This window comes from Anomaloglossus baeobatrachus, chromosome 3 (genome assembly GCF_048569485.1).
Source record: "Anomaloglossus baeobatrachus isolate aAnoBae1 chromosome 3, aAnoBae1.hap1, whole genome shotgun sequence".
NCBI lineage: Eukaryota > Metazoa > Chordata > Amphibia > Anura > Aromobatidae > Anomaloglossus > Anomaloglossus baeobatrachus.
Genome location: NC_134355.1, coordinates 465402372 through 465425367, shown reverse-complemented (window position 1 = coordinate 465425367; position 22996 = coordinate 465402372). Strand labels below are relative to the sequence as shown.

The following is a 22996-nucleotide window of genomic DNA, read 5'->3' as shown; positions in this document are numbered from 1 at the left end:
AATATGTACTGATTATTATGGATGACTGAAACGCTAACAGTTTGGTATATTGAGAGGGTATGTGCACACGTAGCATAACCATGGATACCTAAACTACTGTAATGCCCTGCACATGATGTAAGCGACATAGCTAATCAGGAGAACTATACTACATTTCTAACTGGAACTATTTGCTATGTTATTAAGGAGCTGGACCATTATAGTGGCCACATCCATTTAAAGCAGAGAAAGGTTTTTTCTAAATACCTACTTTTTCCTATTCAGCCTATGAGCGGCACTACCGCTGTTTGCTCATCCCCATCACGTGACCCAGGCTGTTGTGACCTCTGATGTCCGGTGATGTCACCTCAACTTCTGGAATTGGAAGTTGACCCGACATCACCGAGGCAAGACCCAGTCACCCTGATTGACTGGGCTCTGGACGGAGTTTCACTGCACATCACAGCCCAGCATCTCAAGTGCTTGCTGCGCTCAGTTAAGCGGTGAAGGTGAGAGCGCACGAGTTGCTGGGATGTGTCGTGAGATGAAACTCTGCCCACAGCCAATCACTCAGGGAGCCTGGGTCGTGCCTCATTGATGCCAGGTCAACTTCCAATTCTAGACATTGAGATGACATCACCAAACATCAGAGCCCGAGTCACGTGATGGGTATGAGCGGACAGTAATAGCGTCGCTCACAGGCTGAATTAGTAAAGAAGGTATTTAGAAAAAGCCTTTTTTCCCTGCTTTAAATCGATGTGGCCACTATGCTTTGTAGAGGACCACCTTTTTAATATTACACTTACTACTATTGATGGGTGGACTCGCAGATACCTGGGATCGGCGGGTCAAACTGGGTTTAAAAAAAAATCCAGTTTGGTCCTGGAATTGATCTTGAATATCTGGCCAAACGCCAGTCCCCATATAAGTCTATGGGGACCAAAATCCAGAACTTTAAAATGGTGGTAGAAGGGATAGGGGGATTTGAGCATGTGCATTATAGTTACCGAGCCTCCCATACAACTGTAATGCTACTTCCAGGGCCACTCAGCCCTCAGGCATATGCACTGCTTCCCCGCCCATCGGCAGTCCCTGCATCTCTGATTGGTTGCAGTCAGATGCTCTCCACCCTGTGTGACAGTGTGTCTGACTACAACCCATCAGAGGCACTATGTGTGCGTACCTATGGTTTTAAAAAATTGGCGTAGGGTGCCCCGATATTATGATGCCCAGCACAGATAAAGCATATGACTACAGGCTGCTATTTTTAGGCTGGGGGGCCCAAAAAGCATGGGCTTCCCCAGCCTGAGATTACCAGCCATCAGTTGGCTTTACCATGGCTAGATATCAAAATTGTATGTGGGGGGGGGAACACTGCATGCTGGTTTTTAAAATTACAGTGCCTTGCGAAAGTATTCAGCCCCCTTGAAATTTTCAACCTTTTCCCACATTTTAGGCTTCAAACATAAAAAATTAAAATTTTATGGTGAAGAATCAACAACAAGTGGGGCACAATTGTGGAGGTGAATGATATTCATTGCTTATTTTAAATTTTTGTAGAAAATAAAAAACTGAAAATTGGGGCATGCAATATTATTTGGCCCCTTTACTTTCAGTGCAGCAAACTCACTCCAGAAGGTCACTGAGGATCTCTGAATGATCCAATGTTGTCCTAAATGACTGATGATGATAAATATAATCCACCTGTGTGTAATCAAGTCTCCGTATAAATGCACCTGCTCTGTGATAGTCAGTGTTCTGTTTAAAGCTCAGATAGCATCATGAAGATTAAGTAACACAACAGGCAGGTCCGTGATACTGTTGTGGAGAAGTTTAAAGCAGGATTTGGTTGGAAAAAGATTTCCAAAACTTTAAACATCCCAAGAAGCACTGTGCAAGCGATCATATTGAAATGGAAAGAGTATCATATTACTGCAAATCTACCAAGACCCGGCAGTCCATCCAAACTTTCATCTCAAACAAGGATAAACTGATCAGAGATGCAGCCAAGAGGCCCATGATCACTCTGGATGAACTGCAGAGATCTACAGCTGAGGTGGGAGAGTCTGTCCATAGGACAACAATCAGTTGTACACTGCACAAATCTGGCCTTTATGGAAGAGTGGCAAGAAGAAAGCCATTTCTCAAAGATATCCATAAAAAGTGTTGTTTAAAGTTTGCCACAAGCCACCTGGAAGAAGGTGCTCTGTGGAAGAAGGTGCTCTGGTCAGATGAAACCAAATTCGAACTATTTGGGCACAATGACAAATGATATGTTTGGAGTAAAAGCAACACAGCTCATCACCCTGAATACACAATCCCCACTGTCAAACATGGTGGTGGTAGCATCATAGTTTGGGCCTGCTTTGCTTCAGCAGGGACAGGGAAGATGGTTAAAATTGATGGGAAGATGGATGGAGCCAAATACAGGACCATTCTTGAACAAAACCTGTTGGAGTCTGAAAAAGACCTGAGACTGGGATGGAGATTTGTCTTCCAACAAGACAATGATCCCAAACATAAAGCAAAATATACAATGGAATGGTTCACAAATAAACATATCCAGGTGTTAGAATGGCCAAGTCAAAGTCCAGACCTGAATCCAATCGAGAATCTGTGGAAAGAGCTGAAAACTGCTGTTCACAAACTCTCTCCGTCCAACCTCACTCAGCTCAAGCTGTTTGCAAAGGAAGAATGGGCAAGACTTTCAGTCTCTCGATGTGCAAAACTGATAGAGACATACCCCAAGCGACTTGCAGCTGTAATCGCAGCAAAAGGTGGCGCTACAAAGTACTAACTTAAAGAGGACGAATAATATTGCACGCTCCAATTTTCAGTTTTTTATTTTTTACAAAAGTTTAAAATAAGCAATAAATATCGTTCACCTTCACAATTGTTTCCCACTTGTTGTTGATTCTTTACCATAACATTAAAATTTTTATCTTTATGTTTGAAGCCTGAAATGTGGGAAAAGGTTGAAAAGTTCAAGGGGGGCGAATACTTTCGCAAGGCACTGTATTTATTTAAATAATTTTAAAAAGCCACATGCGGTCCATCTTATTTTGATTCACAGCCAAGATAAGCACACAGCTGTGGGCTGCAGCCTGTACTCGTATGCTTTATCTGTGCTGGGTATCATAATATTGGGGCAACCTACACCATTTTTTTTATTTATTTATTTTTACACCATAGGTATGCACACAAAAAATGTTTTGTTTATTTGATTCTATGCACACATAGTGCCTCTGACTGGTTGCAGTCAGACACACTGTCACACGGAGTGGGGGCACGTCTGACTGCAGCCAATAAGAGACGCGGGGACTGCTGGTGGATGAGGGAAGCAGTGCATATGTATGAAGCATAATGATTGACCCCAGAAATAGTATGAACAGACCCGGAAGCAGTGTACAGCCATCAGAGAGGCTCGGTATGTATAACGTGCCTGCTTTCCCTTTTTTTCTTTATTTTCTTTTACTTTTTTTAATAACCAGAGTTGCCGGACCCAGTACTTTGGGTCAGGGGTCGGTCCTTGGGTACTTTTGAACCCACGCTGATCTGGACTTTTACAGTCCTGGTCCGCCTATCACTACTTACTACATATTGTAATAAGATCATGGAGATGGGAATACCCGTTTAAAGGGGATGTCCACTAATTGGGCAATACCTTTTTAAAGGGGTTGTCCACCACTTGGACAACCCCTTCTCAGTCGCCTTATTCACCCCCGTAAAAATAAATAAGCCTATACTCAATTTCAGTGCAGCCACAGTTCTAGCGATGTCTGAAGCCGGGGCCTATGTGAGATTGTTATGACAAGCGGATCCCGTGACCAATCAGTGCCAGCTTCCTTCACCCTGCCTTCGAACATTTGAGCAGAAAGTCAGCACAGCGCTCTCATCCTACACAAACGACCGAAGGTGGGGAGAGAGATGCCTGGTGCTAATTGGTTGAGGGGCCAAAGTGTCATAACAATGTCACGTGGGCCCTGGGAACCACGGCTGCATGAGAGGGGAGTATAGGCTTATTTATTTATATAGGGGCAAACAAGAGGAATGATTAGGGGTTGCCCAAGTAGTTGACATCCCCTTTAAATACTATATTTCCCAGTATAAAAGAATAACATACCTCCTGACGCTTGCATGACATTGTTATGCCACATGAGTACTGCGGCCAAACAGCGTCCACTAATGTGATCAAGATGCTGTTACCCTTAAAAACTAGAGCTTGCAAAAACAATCTCCATCTATGGAAAAACAAGCAATGGGCTTTGCAAAATAGCAACACAAACCAATTTTTTTTTCTGCAAAGCTCAGAATTTTTTAAGACCTTAAAATAATATAACTAAAAAGTTTGAGGTCATTATAATCATTAGAACCTTGATAAACATATTGTGTGTGGGTGGGTGTGTGTGTGGGGGTGTGTATGTGTATATATATATATATATATATATATATACATATATATATATATATATATATATATATATATATATATATAAAATATATATATACAGTACAGACCAAAAGTTTGGACACACCTTCTCATCTCTAGAACTACTGTTAAGAGGAGACTTTGTGCAGCAGGCCTTCATGGTAAAATAGCAGCTAGGAAACCACTGCTAAGGACAGGCAACAAGCAGAAGAGACTTGTTTGGGCTAAAGAACACAAGGAATGGACATTAGACCAGTGGAAAACTGTGCTTTGGTCTGATGAGACCAAATTTGAGATCTTTGGATCCAACCACCGTGTCATTGTAGAAAGGGTGAACGGATGGACTCTACATGGCTGGTTCCCACCATGAAGCATGGAGGAGGAGATGTGATGGTGTGGGGGTGCTTTGCTGGTGACACTGTTGGGGATTTATTCAAAATTGAAGGCATACTGAACCAGCATGGCTACCACAGCATCTTGCAGCTGCGTGCTATTCCATCCGGTTTGCGTTTAGTTGGACCATCATTTATTTTTCAACAGGACAATGACCCCAAACACCCCTTCAGGCTGTGTAAGGGCTATTTGACTAAGAAGGAGAGTAATGGGGTGCTAAACCAGATGACCTGGTCTCCACAGTCACCAGACCAGAGCCCAATCGAGATGGTTTGGGGTGAGCTGGACCGCAGAGTGGAGGCAAAGGGGCCAACAAGTGCTAAGCATCTCTGGGAACTCCTTCAAGACTGTTGGAAAACCATTTCCGGGGACTACCTCTTGAAACTCATCAAGTGAATGCCAAGAGTGTGCAAAGTACTAATCAATGCAAAAGGTGGCTACTTTGAAGAACCTAGACTATAAGACATATTTTCAGTTGTTTCACACTTAAGTATTTCATTCCACATGTTTTAATTCATAGTTTTGATGCCTTCAAGGTGTGTCCAAAATTTCCATGTCCAATTAGGGTTTTTGCAACAGCTATTTCAGTTTCATAGATCTAATAACTGATGGACTCAGTAATATTTCTGGATTGAAATGAGGTTTATTGTACTAACAGAAAATGTGCAATCCACATTTAAACAAAATTTGACCGATGCAAAAGTATGGGCACCCTTATCAATTTCTTGATTTGAACACTCCTAACTACTTTTTACTGACTTACTAAAGCACTAAATTGGTTTTGTAACCTCATTGACCTTTGAACTTCATAGGCAGGTGTATCCAATCATGAAAAAAGGTATTTAAGGTGGCCACTTGCAAGTTTTTCTCCTATTTGAATCTCCTGTGAAGAGTGGCATCATGGGCGCCTCAAAACAACTCTCAAATGATCTGAAAACAAAAATTATTCAACATAGTTGTTCAGGGGAAGGATACAAATGTTGTCTCAGAGATTTAAACTGTCAGTTTCCACTGTGAGGAACATAGTAAGGAACTGGAAGAACACAGGTACAGTTCTTGTTAAGTCCAAAAGTGGCAGGCCAAGAAAAATATCAGAAAGGAAGAGAAGAATAATGATGAGAACAGTCAAGGACAATCCACAGACCACCTCCAAAGACCTGCAGCATCATCTTGCTGCAGATGGTGTCAATGTGCATCGGTCAACAATACAGCACACGTTGCACAAGGAGAAGCTTTATGGGAGAGTGATGCAAAAGAAGCTGTTTCTGCAAGCACGCCACAAACAGAGTCGCCTGAGGTATGCAAAAGCACATTTGGACAAGCCAGTTACATTTTGGAAGAAGGTCCTGTGGACTGATGAAACAAAGATTGAGTTGTTTGGTCATACAAAAAGGTGTTATGCATGGAGGCAAAAAACATGGCATTCCAAGAAAAGCACTTGCTACCCACAGTAAAATTTAGTGGAGGTTCCATCATGCTTTGGGGCTGTGTGGCCAATGCCAGCATCGGGAATCTTGTTAAAGTTGAGGGTCGTATGGATTCAACTCAGTATCAGCAGATTCTTGGCAATAATGTGTAAGAATCAGTGACGAAGTTGAAGTTACGCAGGGGATGGATATTTCAGCAAGACAATGAGCCAAAACACCGCTCCAAATCTACTTAGGCATTCATGCAGAGGAACAATTACAATGTTCTGGAATGGCCATCCTAGTCCCCAGACCTGAATATCATTGAACATCTGTGGGATGATTTGAAGCGGCTGTCCATGCTCGGCGACCATCAAACTTAACTGAACTGGAATTGTTTTGTAAACAGGAATGGTGAAATATACCTTCATCCAGGAACTCATTAAAAGCTACAGGAAGCGACTAGAGGCTGTTATTTTTGCAAAAGGAGGATCTACAAAATATTAATGTCACTTTTATGTTGAGGTTCCCATACTTTTGCACTAGTCAAATTTTGTTTAAATGCGGATTGCACATTTTCTGTTAGTACAATAAACCTCATTTCAATCCAGAAATATTACTCAGTCCATCAGTTATTAGATATATGAAACTGAAATAGCTGTGGCAAAAACCCAAATTGTTATAAAGAAAAAAGGTTAACATTAATAGGGGTGCCCAAACTTTTTCATATGACTGTATATTAGTACATATACAACATTCTGGATTTGTCTCATATTTACACTTCCACTTGCCAGTGTACCTCTCTATATTGATATTGATATATTAACAGCAGGGCAGCTATAAATGGTTAATGCAACACAGGAGGCCACATGAAGTAAACTGACCTGAAGAAGCACAGTCCCTACTTGTAACTGAATTATGTCACAGTAACCAAAATAGAAAATGCATTCGTAGCACAGACGGGCAGACAGGGAAGTGCTGCACAAGTCACTGAGTCAGAACGCCACCACTCCTGCACGATACCATGTGTAGATGTGACAGCTATGGCAAAACACTTGGGTACTCTGTATTTTAATGCTGAGATTAATCTCTGTGTCAGAGTGGGATTACCATATGCATAAATCAGCTATGGGAAAAGAACATCACTATACAAAAAGGAATATGAGAGCGTACCAGACGTGTCATAGGGCGTGACTGCTCCAGGGAAATTTGGCTGGCTGTCAGGACTCTAGCCTATATCAGCTGGAACTACACAACTCCTTATTTTACTGCAGGGGGACTAGGTTTATATGAAAAAACAGTGTTAGCAGAATTAATCTGGACCACCAGGACTGGATTTACAACTAAAAATACTTTGCTAAAATAAGAACATGTTTTCCATACTAAGCAATCCCTATACAAATACTAACAGTCAATCTACTGTCTCCTTATTTTTCTAAATTTGTCGGAAATCACATAATCATCCAGAACACCTTACTTAACAGGGGTTTTCCAAAGAGCTAAGTTAATTTTAATCAATAGATTTTGGAATAATCAGTTCCACGATTGGAGTATTTAAGAAAAATGTTCTTCTGTAAAGACAATCTATATATATAATTGCCTTATTCTGTCTGTCTGTCTGTCTGTCTTGCTCCAAAATTGTGTCCTTACGGTGACACAAAGCTGATTGGCCGCTGGGCTCGCCATGGCCCCGCCCCCCGCACGGATTGGCCGCTCGCCCAGGCTGCGCCCCCACACGGATTGGCCGGCCGCTCGCCCAGGCTCCGCCCCCCCACAGATTGGCCTCTCGCCCCGCAGGCATTGGCAACTCAGCCACGCCCCGCCCCCCTCACGCAATGCACGCTAGCTCTGGCCCCGCCCCCCCATGCATTCCCCGAACCGACACGGTCACGGACCCACGACTCCCAGGTGAGTACTGTACCCCTGGGAGCCCACATCAGCGTACGCCGCCAAACCAGCCGACACATACCCTCGCATTGCTGGGGCTGGCCGGCGTATGCTGGTGTGGGCTCCCGTGCGAGCGGGGGACGAGATACGCTGGTAACCATGCTAGCATAGTTACCAGCGCATCAAGGTCCTGCAGCGGCGGAACATACACACACGCACACACATAACAGCACACACATAACAGCACACACACACATACACACACACACACACATCAGATCACACTCACTCTCACACACACCTCACACACACATCACATCGCATCCACACACTCACAACATCCTGGGATATCGCTTGCTTCTCGGCGGCGATACTGTGCTGTGAGCTTCCAGGACCTGCCGGAGGATCACATGGCCAGAAGTATGTGGTATCTCCGGATGTTGTGAGTGTGAGCGCGTATGTGTAATATCGTCAATGTGTGTGTGCGTGAGTGTATGCGATTGGGTGTGTATGAGTGAATGCGATCGGGTGTGTGTGAGTGTATGCGATCGGGTGTGTGTGAGTGTATGCGATCGGGTGTGTGTGTGTGTGTGTGTGAGTGTATGCGATCGGATCTGTGAGTGTCGGCAGAGGAGCACGGCGTGCTGGAGGAGGCTGGGAGGAGAGAGGCTGATCCTGGGGAAGGCTGGGATGGGGAGACTGAGAGAAGAGAGGCTGATGCTGGGGGAGGCTGAGGCTGGGGTAGGCTGGGAGGAGGGAGGCTGATACTGGGGACCGAAAAGGCTGATGCAGGGAGGAGAGAGGCTGATGCTGGGGGAGGCTGAGGCTGGGGTAGGCTGGGAGGAGAGAGGCTGATGCTGGGAGGAGAGAGGCTGATGCTGGGAGGAGAGAGGCTGATGCTGGTGGAGGCTGAGGCTGGGGTAGGCTGGGAGGAGAGAGGCTGATGCTGGGAAGAGAGAGGCTGATGCTGGGAGGAGAGAGGCTGATGCTGGGAGGAGAGAGGCTGATGCTAGGGACAGAAAAGGCTGATGCTGGGAGGAGAGAGGCTGATGCTGGGGACAGAAAAGGCTGATGCTGGGAGGAGAGAGGCTGATGCTGGGATGAGAGAGGCTGATGCTGGGGACAAAGAGGCTGATGCTGGGTCCAGGGAGGCTGATGCTGGGAGGAGAGAGGCTGATGCTGCGGGTAGAGAGGCTGATGCTGCGGGTAGAGAGGCTGATGCTGGGAGGAGAGAGGCTGATGCTGCGGGCAGAGAGGCTGATGCTGCGGGTAGAGAGGCTGATGCTGGTGCAGCATGGGGGATGGAGCACGATGGAGGGTGCGCAGCATGGGGGATGGAGCACGTTTGGGAGTGCGCAGCATGGCGGATGGAGCACGTTTGGGAGTGTGCAGCATGGTGGATGGAGCACGTTTGGGAGTGCGCAGCATGGCGGATGGAGCACGTTTGGGAGTGCGCAGCATGGCGGATGGAGCATGTTTGGGAGTGCGCAGCATGGCGGATGGAGCACGTTTGGGAGTGCGCAGCATGGTGGATGGAGCACGTTTGGGAGTGCGCAGCATGGCGGATGGAGCACGTTTGGGAGTGCGCAGCATGGCGGATGGACCACGTTTGGGAGTGCGCAGCATAGCGGATGGAGCACGTTTGGGAATGCGCAGCATGGCGGATGGACCACGTTTGGGAGTGCGCAGCATGGCGGATGGAGCACGTTTGGGAGTGCGCAGCATGGCGGATGGAGCACGTTTGGGAGTGCGCAGCATGGGAGATGGAGCACGATGGGGGGGTGCGCAGCAAAGGGGATGGAGCACGATGGGGAGTGCGCTGCATGGGGGATGGAGCACGATGGGGAGTGCGGAGTATGGCGGATGGAGCACGTTTGGGAGTGCGCAGCATGGCGGATGGAGCACGTTTGGGAGTGCGCAGCATGGCGGATGGAGCACGTTTGGGAGTGCGCAGCATGGGGGATGGAGCACGATGGGGGTTGCGCAGCATAGGGGATGGAGCACGATGGGGAGTGCGCAGCATGGGGGATGGAGCACGATGGGGGTTGCGCAGCATAGGGGATGGAGCACGATGGGGAGTGCGCTGCATGGGGGATGGAGCACGATGGGGAGTGCGCTGCATGGGGGATGGAGCACGATGGGAGGTGCACACCTTCCCCAACACACACACACACACGCGCACTGCACAACACACCACACACACACACTGGGAACCACAAACAACTGCCCTACACAGACACCCACACACACAGACAACGCTGCACACACACAACACCCAACACACAAACACCGCGGCACACACAAATATACGCACATACCGCACAACACACACATTGCACAAAACATACCTCCCCCCAAAACACACCACACACACACAAACCGCGCAACACACACACACAACATGCTACAGACACAGCGCTTCACAAACAACGCAACACACGCAACACACATACAACACCGCTCTCACCCCCCGTCACACCCAGACAACACCCAGAACATGTACAGCCCCTACACAAACACTTGGTAACTACACACAACAACATCTATATATATATATAACAAAAATCATACATGAACTACACAATACGTAAATTCTAGAATACCCGATGCGTAGAATCGGGCCACCTTCTAGTCTATATATATAATTGCCTTATTCTGTCTGTCTGTCTGTCTGTCTTGCTCCAAAATTGTGTCCTTACGGTGACACAAAGCGGATTGGCCGCTGGCCTCGCCATGGCCCCGCCCCCCCGCACGGATTAGTCGCTCGCCCTGGCTCCCCCCCACACGGATTGGCCGGCCGCTCGCACAGGCTCCGCCCCCCACACGGATTGGCCTCTCGCCCCGGCACCCTGCACGTATTGGCAACTCGGCCACGCCCCGCCCCCCTCACGCAATGCACGCTCGCTCTGGCCCCGCTCCCCGCACGCATCCCCCGAACTGACACGGAGACACGACTCCCAGGTGAGTACTGTACCCCCGGGAGCCCACACCAGCATACGCCTCCAACCCAGCCGACACAAACCCTCGCATTGCTGGGGTTTGCCGCCGTATGCTGGTGTGGGCTCCCGTGCGAGTGGGGGACGGGATGCGCTGGTAACCATGGTAGCATAGTTACCAGCGCATCAAGGTCCTGCAGCGGCGGAACATCCACACGCACACACATAACAACAGACACACACACACATACACACACACACACATCAGATCACACTCACTCTCACACACACCTCACACACACATCAGATCGCATCCACACACTCACAGCATCCGGAGATATCGCTTCCTTCTCGGCCGCGATACTGTGCTGCAGTGAGCTTCAAGGACCTGCCGGAGGATCACATGGCCAGAAGCATGTGGTATCTCCGGATGTTGTGAGTGAGCGCGTATGCGCAATATCGTCAATGTGTGTGTGTGTGAGTGTATGCGATTGGGTGTGTGTGAGTGTATGCGATCGGGTGTGTGTGAATGTATGCGATCGGGGGTGTGTGAGTGTATGCGATCGGGTGTGTGTGAGTGTATGCGATCGGGTGGGTGTGAGTGTATGCGATCGGGTGGGTGTGAGTGTATGCGATCGGGTGTGTGTGAGTGAATGCGATCGGGGGTGTGTGAGTGTATGCGATCGGGTGTGTGTGAGTGTATGCGATCGGGTGGGTGTGAGTGTATGCGATCGGGTGGGTGTGAGTGTATGCGATCGGGTGGGTGTGAGTGTATGCGATCGGGTGGGTGTGAGTGTATGCGATCGGGTGGGTGTGAGTGTATGCGATCGGGTGGGTGTGTGTGTGAGTATGCGATCGGATCTGTGAGTGTTGGCAGAGGAGCACGGCGTGCTGGAGGAGACTGGGAGGAGAGAGGCTGATCCTGGGGAAGGCTGGGAGGGGGAGGCTGATGTTGGGGGAGGCTGGGAGGGTGTAGGCTGATGCTGGGGGAGGCTGGGAGGAGAGAGGCTGATGCTGGGGGAGGCTGATGCTGGGGGTGGCTGGGATGAGAGAGGCTGATGCTGGGGGAGGCTGATGCTGGGGGAGGCTGGAAGGAGAGAGGCTGATGCTGGGGAGGCTGATGCAGGGGGAGGCTGGGAGGAGAGAGGCTGATGCTGGGGGAGGCTGATGCTGGGGGTGGCTGGAATGAGAGAGGCTGATGCTGGGGGAGGCTGATGCTGGGGGAGGCTGGAAGGAGAGAGGCTGATGCTGGGGGAGGCTGATGCTGGGGGAGGCTGGGAGGGGGAGGCTGATGCTGGGGGAGGCTGGGAGGAGAGAGGCTGATGCTGGGGGAGGCTGATGCTGGGGGAGGCTGGAAGGAGAGAGGCTGATGCTGGGGGAGGCTGATGCTGGGGGAGGCTGAGAGGGGGAGGCTGATGCTAGGGGAGGCTGGGAGGAGAGAGGCTGATGCTGGAGGAGGCTGGGAGGAGAGAGGCTGATGCTGGGGGAGGCTGGGAGGAGAGAGGCTGATGCTGGGGGAGGCTGGGAGGCGGAAACTGATGCTGGGGGAGGCTGGAAGGCGGAGGCTGATGCTGGGGGAGGCTGGAAGGAGAGAGGCTGATGCTGGGGAGGCTGAGGCTGGGGGAGGCTGGGAGGATGGAGGCTGGGAGGAGAGAGGCTGATGCTGGGGGAGGCTGATGCTGGGGTTGGCTGGAAGGAGAGAGGCTGATGCTGGGGGAGGCTGGAAGGAGAGAGGCTGATGCTGGGGGAGGCTGATGCTGGGGGAGGCTGGGAGGGGGAGGCTGGGAGGAGAGAGGCTGATGCTGGGGGAGGCTGGGAGGAGGGAGGCTGGGAGGGGGGAGGCTGAGAGAAGAGAGGCTGATGCTGGGGGAGGCTGAGGCTGGGAGGAGAGAGGCTGATGCTGGGGACAGAGAGGCTGATGCTGGGAGGAGAGAGGCTAATTCTGGGAGGAGAGAGGCTGATGCTGGGAGGAGAGAGGCTGATGCTGGGGGCAGAGAGGCTGATGCTGGTGCAGCATGGGGGATGGCGTACGATGGGGAGTGCGCAGCATGGGGGATGGAGCACGTTTGGGAGTGCGCAGCATGGCGGATGGAGCACGTTTGGGACTGCGCAGCATGGCGGATAGACCACGTTTGGGAGTGCGCAGCATGGTGGATGGAGCATGTTTGGGAGTGCGCAGCATGGCGGATGGAGCACGTTTGGGAGTGCGCAGCATGGCGGATGGAGCACGTTTGGGAGTGCGCAGCATGGCGGATGGACCACGTTTGGGAGTGCGCAGCATGGCGGATGGAGCACGTTTGGGAGTGCGTAGCATGGCGGATGGAGCACGTTTGGGAGTGCGCAGCATGGCGGATGGAGCACGATGGGGGGTGCGCAGCATGGGGGATGGAGCACGATGGGAGGTGCACACCTCCCCCCAACACACACACACACAACACACCACACACACACTGGGAACCACAAACACCGCCCTACACAGACACCCACACACACAGACAACGCCGCACACACACAACACCCAACACACAAACACCTCGGCATACATAAATATACGCACATACCACGCAACACACACACATTGCACAAAACATACCTCCCCCAAAACACACCACACCCATACAAACCGCGCAACACACACACACACAACTCTACAGACACACAGCGCTCCACAAACAACGCAACACACGCAACACACATACAACACCGCTCTCACCCCCCGCCACACCCAGACAACACCCAGAACATGTACAGCGCCCTACACAAACACTTGGTAACTACACACAACAACATCTATATATATATATATATATATATATATAACAAAAATCATACATTAACTACACAATACGTAAATTCTAGAATACCCGATGCGTAGAATCGGGCCACCTTCTAGTCTATATATATAATTGCCTTATTCTGTCTGTCTGTCTGTCTGTCTGTCTTGCTCCAAAATTGTGTCCTTACGGTGACACAAAGCTGATTGGCCGCTGGGCTCGCCATGGCCCCGCCCCCCTGCACGGATTGGTCGCTCACCTCGCCTCGGCTCCGCCCCCCCCACGGATTGGTCGCTCGCCTCGGCCTGGCCCCGCCCTCCGCATGGATTGCCCGCTCGCCTCGGCCCTCCGCACGCATCGCCAGACATAACCTTGTGCTGCTGGGATCGTGACGGAGCCGGTGTATGCTGGTAACCATTATACACATCGGGTAACTAAGGTCCCTTAGTTACCCGATGTGTATCATAGTTACCAGTGTACACCGGCTCCTTCACGATCCCAGCAGCGCCAGACATAACCTTGCGATGCTGGGATCGTGATGGAGCCGGTGAACGCTGGTAACCATTATACACATCGGGTAACTAAGGTCCCTTGGTTACCCGATGTGTATCATAGTTACCAGTGTACACCGGCTCCTTCACGATCCCAGCAGCGCCAGACATAACCTTGCGATGCTGGGATCGTGACGGAGCCGGTGAACGCTGGTAACCTTTATACACATCGGGTAACTAAGGTCCCTTAGTTACCTGATGTGTATCATAGTTACCAGCGTACACCGGATCCCGGTACACATGTGCAGGGAGCCGGCATTATACTCCTCTCCCCCCAGGACTACTCCTCCTATTATAGTCCTCCTAATATACTCCTCTCTGAGTATAATAGGAGAACTATTATAGCATGGGGGATGGAGCACGATGGGGTGCACAGCATGGGGGATGTAGCACGATGGGGGGTGCGCAGCATGGGGGATGTAGCACGATGGGGAGTGCGCAGCATGGGGGATGGAGCACGATGGGGAGTGTGCAGCATGGGGGATGGAGCACGATGGGGAGTGTGCAGCATGGGGGATGGAGCACGATGGGGGGTGCACAGCATAGGGGATGGAGCACGATGGGGGGTGCGCAGCATGGGGGATGGAGCATGATGGGGGGTGGGCAGCATGGGGGATGGAGCACGATGGGGGGTGCGCAGCATGGGGGATGGAGCACGATGGGGGTGCGCAGCATGGGGGATGGAGCACGATGGGGGGTGCGCAGCATGGGGGATGTAGCACGATGGGGAGTGCGCAGCATGGAGGATGGAGCACGATGGGGAGTGCGCAACATGGGGGATGGAGCACGATGGGGAGTGCGCAGCATGGGGGATGGAGCATGATGGGGGGTGCGCAGCATGGGGGATGGAGCACGATGGGGGGTGCGCAGCATGGGGGATGTAGCACGATGGGGAGTGCGCAGCATGGAGGATGGAGCACGATGGGGAGTGCGCAGCATGGGGGGTGGAGCACGATGGGGAGTGCGCAGCATGGGGGATGGATCACGATGGGGGTGCGCAGCATCGGGGATGGAGCACGATGGGGAGTGCGCAGCATGGGGGATGGAGCATGATGGGGGGTGCACAGCATGGGGGATGGAGCACGTTTGGGAGTGCGCAGCATGGCGGATGGAGCACGTTTGGGACTGCGCAGCATGGCGGATAGACCACGTTTGGGAGTGCGCAGCATGGTGGATGGAGCATGTTTGGGAGTGCGCAGCATGGCGGATGGAGCACGTTTGGGAGTGCGCAGCATGGCGGATGGAGCACGATGGGGGGTGCGCAGCATCGGGGATGGAGCACGATGGGGAATGCGCAGCATAGGGGATGGAGCACGATGGGGGTTGGGCAGCATGGGGGATGGAGCACGATGGGGGGTGCGCAGCATGGGGGATGGAGCACAATGGGAGGTGCACACCTCCCCCCAACACACACACACACAACACACCACACACACACACTGGGAACCTCAAACACCGCCCTACACAGACACCCACACACACAGACAACGCCGCACACACACAACACCCAACACACAAACACTGCGGCATACATAAATATACGCACATACCGCACAACACACACATTGCACAAAACATACCTCCCCCAAAACACACCACACCCACACAAACCGCGCAACACACACACACACAACGCGACAGACACACAGCGCTCCACAAACAACGCAACACACGCAACACATATACAACACCGCTCTCACCCCCCGCCACACCCAGACAACACCCAGAACATGTACAGCGCCCTACACAAACACTTGGTAACTACACACAACAACATCTATATATATATATATAACAAAAATCATACATGAACTACATAATACGTAAATTCTAGAATACCCGATGCGTAGAATCGGGCCACCTTCTAGTATTATATATGTGTTAAACCCCTTGACGACCGATGACGTATACAGAGGTCATCAGTTGTGTCCCTGGCAGATCCATCTGTGGTTGTTAACCAGTTATATTTTTCTGTCAATTTCTGACAGAAGCATTTACCATGTGCTAATAGGAATCGCGTCACTGATTCCTTCCATTGGCATCCCCATCACATGATCATGGGACGCTAATGGGTTGTAATGACAGCCAGGGGTCAGCTGATGATCCTCCTGTGAATGCTGGCTAAGAGCCAGCATTCATAGGAGATCATGATTTTTCCTATACAGAGCAGGGCTGATGCACTGCTCTTTATAGTACAGGCAATTGGATGATTGCAGTTTCAAAAAAAGGTTTTATAAAAATATTAGAAAAAGAAGAAGGAAAAACATAAAAAGTTCAAATTAGCCCCATTCTAAATAAAACAATTAAATAAAAAAAAAAAAAGAAAAATTATATATATATATATATATATATATATATATATATATATATATATATATATATAATATATAATTTGGCCAACGAACAAGATAAAGATTCCCGGCTCACATCAGGACTGCAAGATCTCAGGTATCTTCATCTGCACCACAACTAATGTGGTGTACTTAATTATATGTAAAAAATGTCCAACTGGGGGTCTGTATGTAGGGGAAACGGGACAGAAGCTCAGCACAAGGATGAATTCTCATTGCCACACTAAGTGAAAAAAGGATAGATTTACCTGTGGCCAAACAATTTTGTAACCCTGATCACAGCATCATGGACATGAAATTGCTGGTATTGAATTGAAACTTCAAATCCCAGAGAGACAGAAGAGTCTGGGAATAAAAACTTATGATGACCTTTGACACATTCAGAGCAGGAAAGACTGTGTCTCATGGATTTATGTCTTTTTACATCAATTACATACAGGTAAAATATATCTTTGTACCATGTTAGCCAGTAGAGATAAAAAATTATTTAAAAGAACTGAAGTCCTCAGTGGTTGATACCTTATAAATATTCAGATTGTTCTCTTTTGGGAGGAAGGAGACAAACTCTACTGCCACCTATTGGATGTAGCAATCCTAAAAGTTAAAAGAGGCCCTTTAACAAGCCTTGTCGTATAACATAAGTCATATGGAAAGGCTCATTAAAGGGCCACTTTTGACTTTTAGGATTGCTACTTCCAATAGGTGACCCTAGAGTTCGTCTCCTCCTCCCTGAAGAGACAATCTGAATATTTTCCAGAGGAGCATTGCAGCTATAAGACTTCTCACTGGCAACCAGATTGGTTTGTCAGTCTCTGCAAGGTGAAAAATTTTCCCCTTACACCCCTTTGTATAAATATGTGACTCTTCAGATTTTGTGTTATACTGAGCCTGATGAAGAGAACTGAGGACTCTCAGTTCTTTTAAACATTTTTTTTCCTCTAAGGAAAAGTTTGAAGGAGACACCGGGTCAGCTCACACCTGTGGTGCCGTTACTATAAAAGGCCAGGACAGCAAAGTAGAGGAGTAGTCAACACCAGATTCTGTTAAAGGAAGGTCATGCGGCAGTGAAGTGTTCTTATAGCCCATTGCATCAGAAGCGTCCAAAAGCGGTCAGATACCAGAAAAGGTCTAAGCTAAGAGGAAGATCCATGACCATCGGCAGAGGAACCTGAAGCCCAAATATCGTCGGCAGAGGAACCCAAAGACAGACTATCGAATACCATTACCAGAGGAACCCAGAGTCCAAACACTGAATACCAGCCGCCAACAGTCAAGCACCAAAGACAGAACGTACACCACGATGAAGTATATAAGTGGTCAGGCCATTGCTTTCTGTGGAAGCTTACAGTATCCAGTCAGGAATTAGGTGGCCAGCTGGTATTGTGAGTGGAAATACTCCCTAACTTGGACTGACAGCTTAGCAGATAGTGTCTCCAACCCAGTCATGGACAGTACCCTGCTTAGTAGAACTGTTTACATAAGTCGGCGATAGTGACGAGTAAAGTGACACGGACACCCCCTGATAGAAGGATTTAGTTTATAATCACATTGACGGCGATCATTTCTTAGTGGAAGGAATTGTACTGTGCAAAGAATACTATGATTGCATTCCATATACTAGTGTTGATGATTTCTCCACTGTGAAATAATCTGATTTGTCACTGTTACTTGTGCTATACCATTGTTTAATATCTATAGAGAAAATCTTTATCTTCTTAAAGTTATAAATCACTGTTGATTCAGTTACCACACTGACTCCTCATTTTCTGTGTTGTTGCATCTCACACCTGTTTTACACTATACAAAAAACTTTACCCTTTACACAACCTATCAAAGGCCTCTCACCCAGCAAACCAGTTCTGTTTTGTACTGACGAAGGTCAAAACCCCCAAAACAGGTGTATGCAAATGGAGGTTCTGGTTTGTCTTCTTATCCAAAATCATGTGCAAAGGCTTAGGCCATGTGCCCACGGGAGAAATTAACTGCGGATTTTGCTGTGGAAAACCCAAGGATTTTTTAGATTTTCCAGATAACTCCGCGGGTTTACGCAAGTACAAACACTCCCCTATAAGATTTGAGGAGTGCTGTATCAATGCTGCGGTATTTGCGGATGCGGAAAATGCTGCTGATTTCCTGCAGCCGCACGTAACTGCATGTCAATTATTCATGCGGAATTATCTGTGGAATTCCTGCTACTCCACTATGGAGATACAGGGCGGGAATTCCGCACGAAATCCGCACTGTTTCCGCTGGTTTACAACAACAACTCCGCAGATATACCGCAGCAATGGATAGCTGCAGATTCCGAGAAGTTGCTGCGTGAACCTGCGGAAATACCTGCAGAAAAGTCCGCAGGTACAATCTCCCGTGGGCACATGGCCTATAGGCCCCATCACACACAGAGATAAATCTTTGGGAGATCTGTGGTTGCAGTGAAATCATGGACATATTGTTCCATCTGTACACAGCCACAAACCTGGCACTGATTGTCCACAATGTCACTGCAACCACAGATCTGCAGCAGATTTATCTCTGTTTGACAGGGCCTTTAAGGGGGCTTTACAGACAACGACATCGCTAACGAGATGTCGCTGGGGGTCACAGAATTCGTGACGCATATCCGGCCTCGTTAGCGACGTAGTTGCGTGTGAAACGCACGAAACGACCGCTAACGATCAAAATTACTCACCATATCGTTGATCGTTGACACGTCGTTCTAATCTCAAATATTGTTGCTGTTGTAGGACGCAGGTTGTTCGTCGTTCCTGTGGCAGCACACATCGCTATGTGTGACACCGCAGGAACGAAGAACAACATCGTACCTGCAGCCGCCAGCAATGAGGTAGGAAGGAGGTGGGCGGGATGTTCCGGCCGCTCATCTCCGCCCCTCTGCTTCTTTTGGGCGGCCGCTTAGTGACGCCGCTGTGACGCCGAATGCACCTCCCCCTTAGAAAGGAGGCGGTTCGCCGGCCACAGCGATGTCGCTAGGCAGGTAAGTATGTGTGACGGGGACTAACGATGTTGTGCGCCACGGGCAGCTATTTGCCCGTCACCGACAACCGACGGGGGGCGGGTGCTTTCACCAGCAACATCGCTAGCGATGTCGCTGCGTGTCAAGCAGCCTTTAGAGTCAATATTACGTTTTAGGATTGCTACATCTAATAGGTGGAGCTAGAGTCCATGCTAATTTCTTTTGTGAAGAAGTTAGGTTCTTTCCATAAGCTAGAACTAGAGGAACACTTGTCAAATGAGGGACTTTCTCAGTTTCCATCAGTCCAACATGGTGTCCCACTAACGAGTAATGGAACATATATTCTACATTCACAATCTGATTTACAGTATTTCCTTTGACCTATTTTATATTTCAATTTTAATTTTATGATAGCCTGAAATTAGTCATTAGGTGAAAATAACTTTGTATATTGGAAAGTGAATCCAATCTGAATGGGTTTTTCATCACCACTAATTGGTTTCGCCTGAAGTGTTGGTATGCTTACCTTGGGATGCTTGTTAAATAGGTAACAACATTCAGAAAATCATCATCAGGAATCTCTGTGAAGTTGGGAAATTCCGGAAAGGATATTATAGGTGCTCCATCTTTTCCTCTGCCGCCTGAAAAAAAAAAAAATATTATCATCTAGCTCCTCCCTCCATAGAACATTATCAGCACCAACTGTCATCTCCTGTCTCAACTATGGGGAAATTTATATTCAATGAATACAGATTTTACTCATGAATCGAGAGTGGAAGATCAGTCTAAGAGGAGAAAGAAGCAAATATAACATTTATTACAAAGTTTCTTATTTTCATCTATACTATTGATTTATGCAATAAAAATGTAATAGGCAGTTTCTCTTTTAGGCTTGGTCACCTAAAACATTGGTCTTGAGAACACACACCTACAGAGGACACCTCTTCTGCTTGGAAGTTATTATTGTTATTTTCATGGCATCTCATGAGTATGAGGGCTCATACAATGAGGTGCCCTCTACTATAATTCTGCTACTACGGACATCATTCAGAGCTATACAGAAGACTTTTCGGTTTCATTTTGTACCTAACAGACAAGAAAAAGAATCAAGGCATGGTATGGGCTCAGTATTTGGAGATATTTTCCCCAAGAAACGTGTCTTAATTATTGGGAAGAACGTCTATACATACTGAGTCTGACAGAGGCGGGACAGCAGAACGCAGAGTTTATGTGGCTTTGTGTTAAAGGACTCGCACTGTAAACTACTATATAGGTTCTATGTCATTGTGCATGAGCCCTGAGTGTATTCTCCCTTGGTAGGCACTGCTATTATGTCAGGCAGACAAGATCTGCTCAGTAAAAAACACTGATTTATCATTCCATTTTAATGTCTACTCAGCATTGAAATTGGAAGCCAGCACGGCTTTGCTGAGATTATCACACTCTTGGGCCTTATTCAGACATCTGTGTTGCATCTGTTTTTTTCGCGGATAGAACACGTACCCATTATAGTCTATGGTGCTATTCATATGTCTGTCTTTTCAAGTGCACCGTGTGTCCGTGCAAAACATGTGGAGACATGTTCTTTTTTTTCCAGCACAGGGCTGGTGTGCTGTACGGTGCCCTGGACAAACAGGGGGGCCCACTCGCCGTCAGGACCATCGTCCCAGAACTTACTGGTGTATGGGGAACAGGGTGACTGTCTTTCTTGTGCAGTGTCTCACTCTGTGACCTGTGCGATTTGCACAGCGTCCAAAGTCGGACTGCTGTTGGCTTATGAATAGTAATAAGCCGGCAGCAGAATGTTGTCACTATCCCCGGCAGAGACCAGTGACGTCACCTGCAGGGCGGCGCTGATCTCCTGCACCGTCATGTATACTGACACAGCTCTGCTGCCGACAGTGCACAAGGGGGAGACAGCGCATGCATGACAAGGGTCAATACAAGTCTATAGGTCTGTGAAAGACAAGGATGGCATCCTTGTGCCATCCTTTGCCATCCGTGTACGTGTTTAACATTGCAAAGTATAGAACAAACTTTGTGATTTATTTATTGATCCATCTATGAAAAACAACAATGATAAAAACGGGCACAGACCGTACACTGACCGTACACTGATCCAAAACACTGAAGATGCCAGTACTATTTTTTCATGTACATGTAAATGAGGTATAAGGGGCTGATGTATCAATGCTTCCGTACCTTTTTCCTGGAGTAAAAATGGTGCCAATAGTGACTTTCATTTGCGTCTTATTATTTAATTTGCACCTTTTATTAAGCAAACTTTACATACTATCGTCTGTTTTATATTTTATTCAGCATTTTAGTTCTCAAGATGTACTAGCCAACTTCATTTGAGACTTTTTGAAATGTCCCAACATTTTTGAGCAATTGTATTGTACTTCTCTACTGGAGTACAAAATCTTATCTCTTTGCTGAGTTGCAGAGTAATGTATGACATTTCTAAGCTTGAAAAAGACCATGTCATTTTTTACTCTTGAAAGGTCCCAAAAGAAAATAATAAATATCTTTGGATTTGCATCAAACATTCTGCACCTATTTTGATGAATTTGGCTCAAAATCCACCAGTACAAAAAGAACAAGACAAAAAAATACTTAAAGCCCCTAAACCCACAAATGATGAATCGGAGCCTAAATGGTACTTTACACACAACGATATCGCTAACGATATATCGTCGGGGTCATGGTGTTCGTGACGCACATCCGGCGCCGTTAGCGATATCGTTGTGTGTGACTAAAAGGAGCGACGATCAACGATTGCAAAAACGTCAAAAACCGTTGATCGTTGACACGTCGCTCCTTTTCATAATATCGTTGGTGGTGAATGCCGCTGCTTGTTCGTTGTTCCTGCGGCATCACACATCGCTGTGTGTGACACCGCAGGAACGACAAACATCTCCTTACCTGCTTCCACCAGCAATTAGGAAGTAAGGAGGTGGGCGGCATGTTCCGGACGCTCATCTCCACCCCTCCTCTGCTATTGGGTGGCCGCTTAGTGACGCCGCTGTGACGCCGAACGAACCGCCCCCTTAAAGGAGAGATTGTTCGGTGTCTCCAGCGACGTCGCTAAGCAGGTATGTGCGTGTGACGCTGCCATAGCGATATTGTTCACTACGGCAGCGATCACCCTCATGACGAAACAGCGACGTGGGTGGGTGCTATCGCGCACGACATCGCTAGCTATCGCTAGCGATGTTGCAGCGTGTAAAGCACCCTTGACTGTTTGCCTTCTCAGGTGTGAGCAATCTCTTCCTCCCCTAGGTGAGCTTCATACACAGGGCTTATATTCTGTATAGAA

At 48.4% G+C, this 22996-nt stretch overlaps 1 protein-coding gene across 5 annotated transcripts in view; it reads right to left on the bottom strand.

Moving 5' to 3' along the window:
- MCF2L2 (MCF.2 cell line derived transforming sequence-like 2) overlaps positions 1–22996 on the bottom strand; it is a 644468-nt gene that overhangs the window by 477203 nt on the left and 144269 nt on the right. For all 5 annotated transcript variants that reach the window (XM_075340561.1, XM_075340557.1, XM_075340558.1 and 2 more), the window contains exon 3: positions 20204–20318. In XM_075340561.1, the coding sequence (XP_075196676.1) occupies positions 20204–20318 (115 nt within the window). The remainder of the gene's footprint in view (positions 1–20203; positions 20319–22996) is intronic.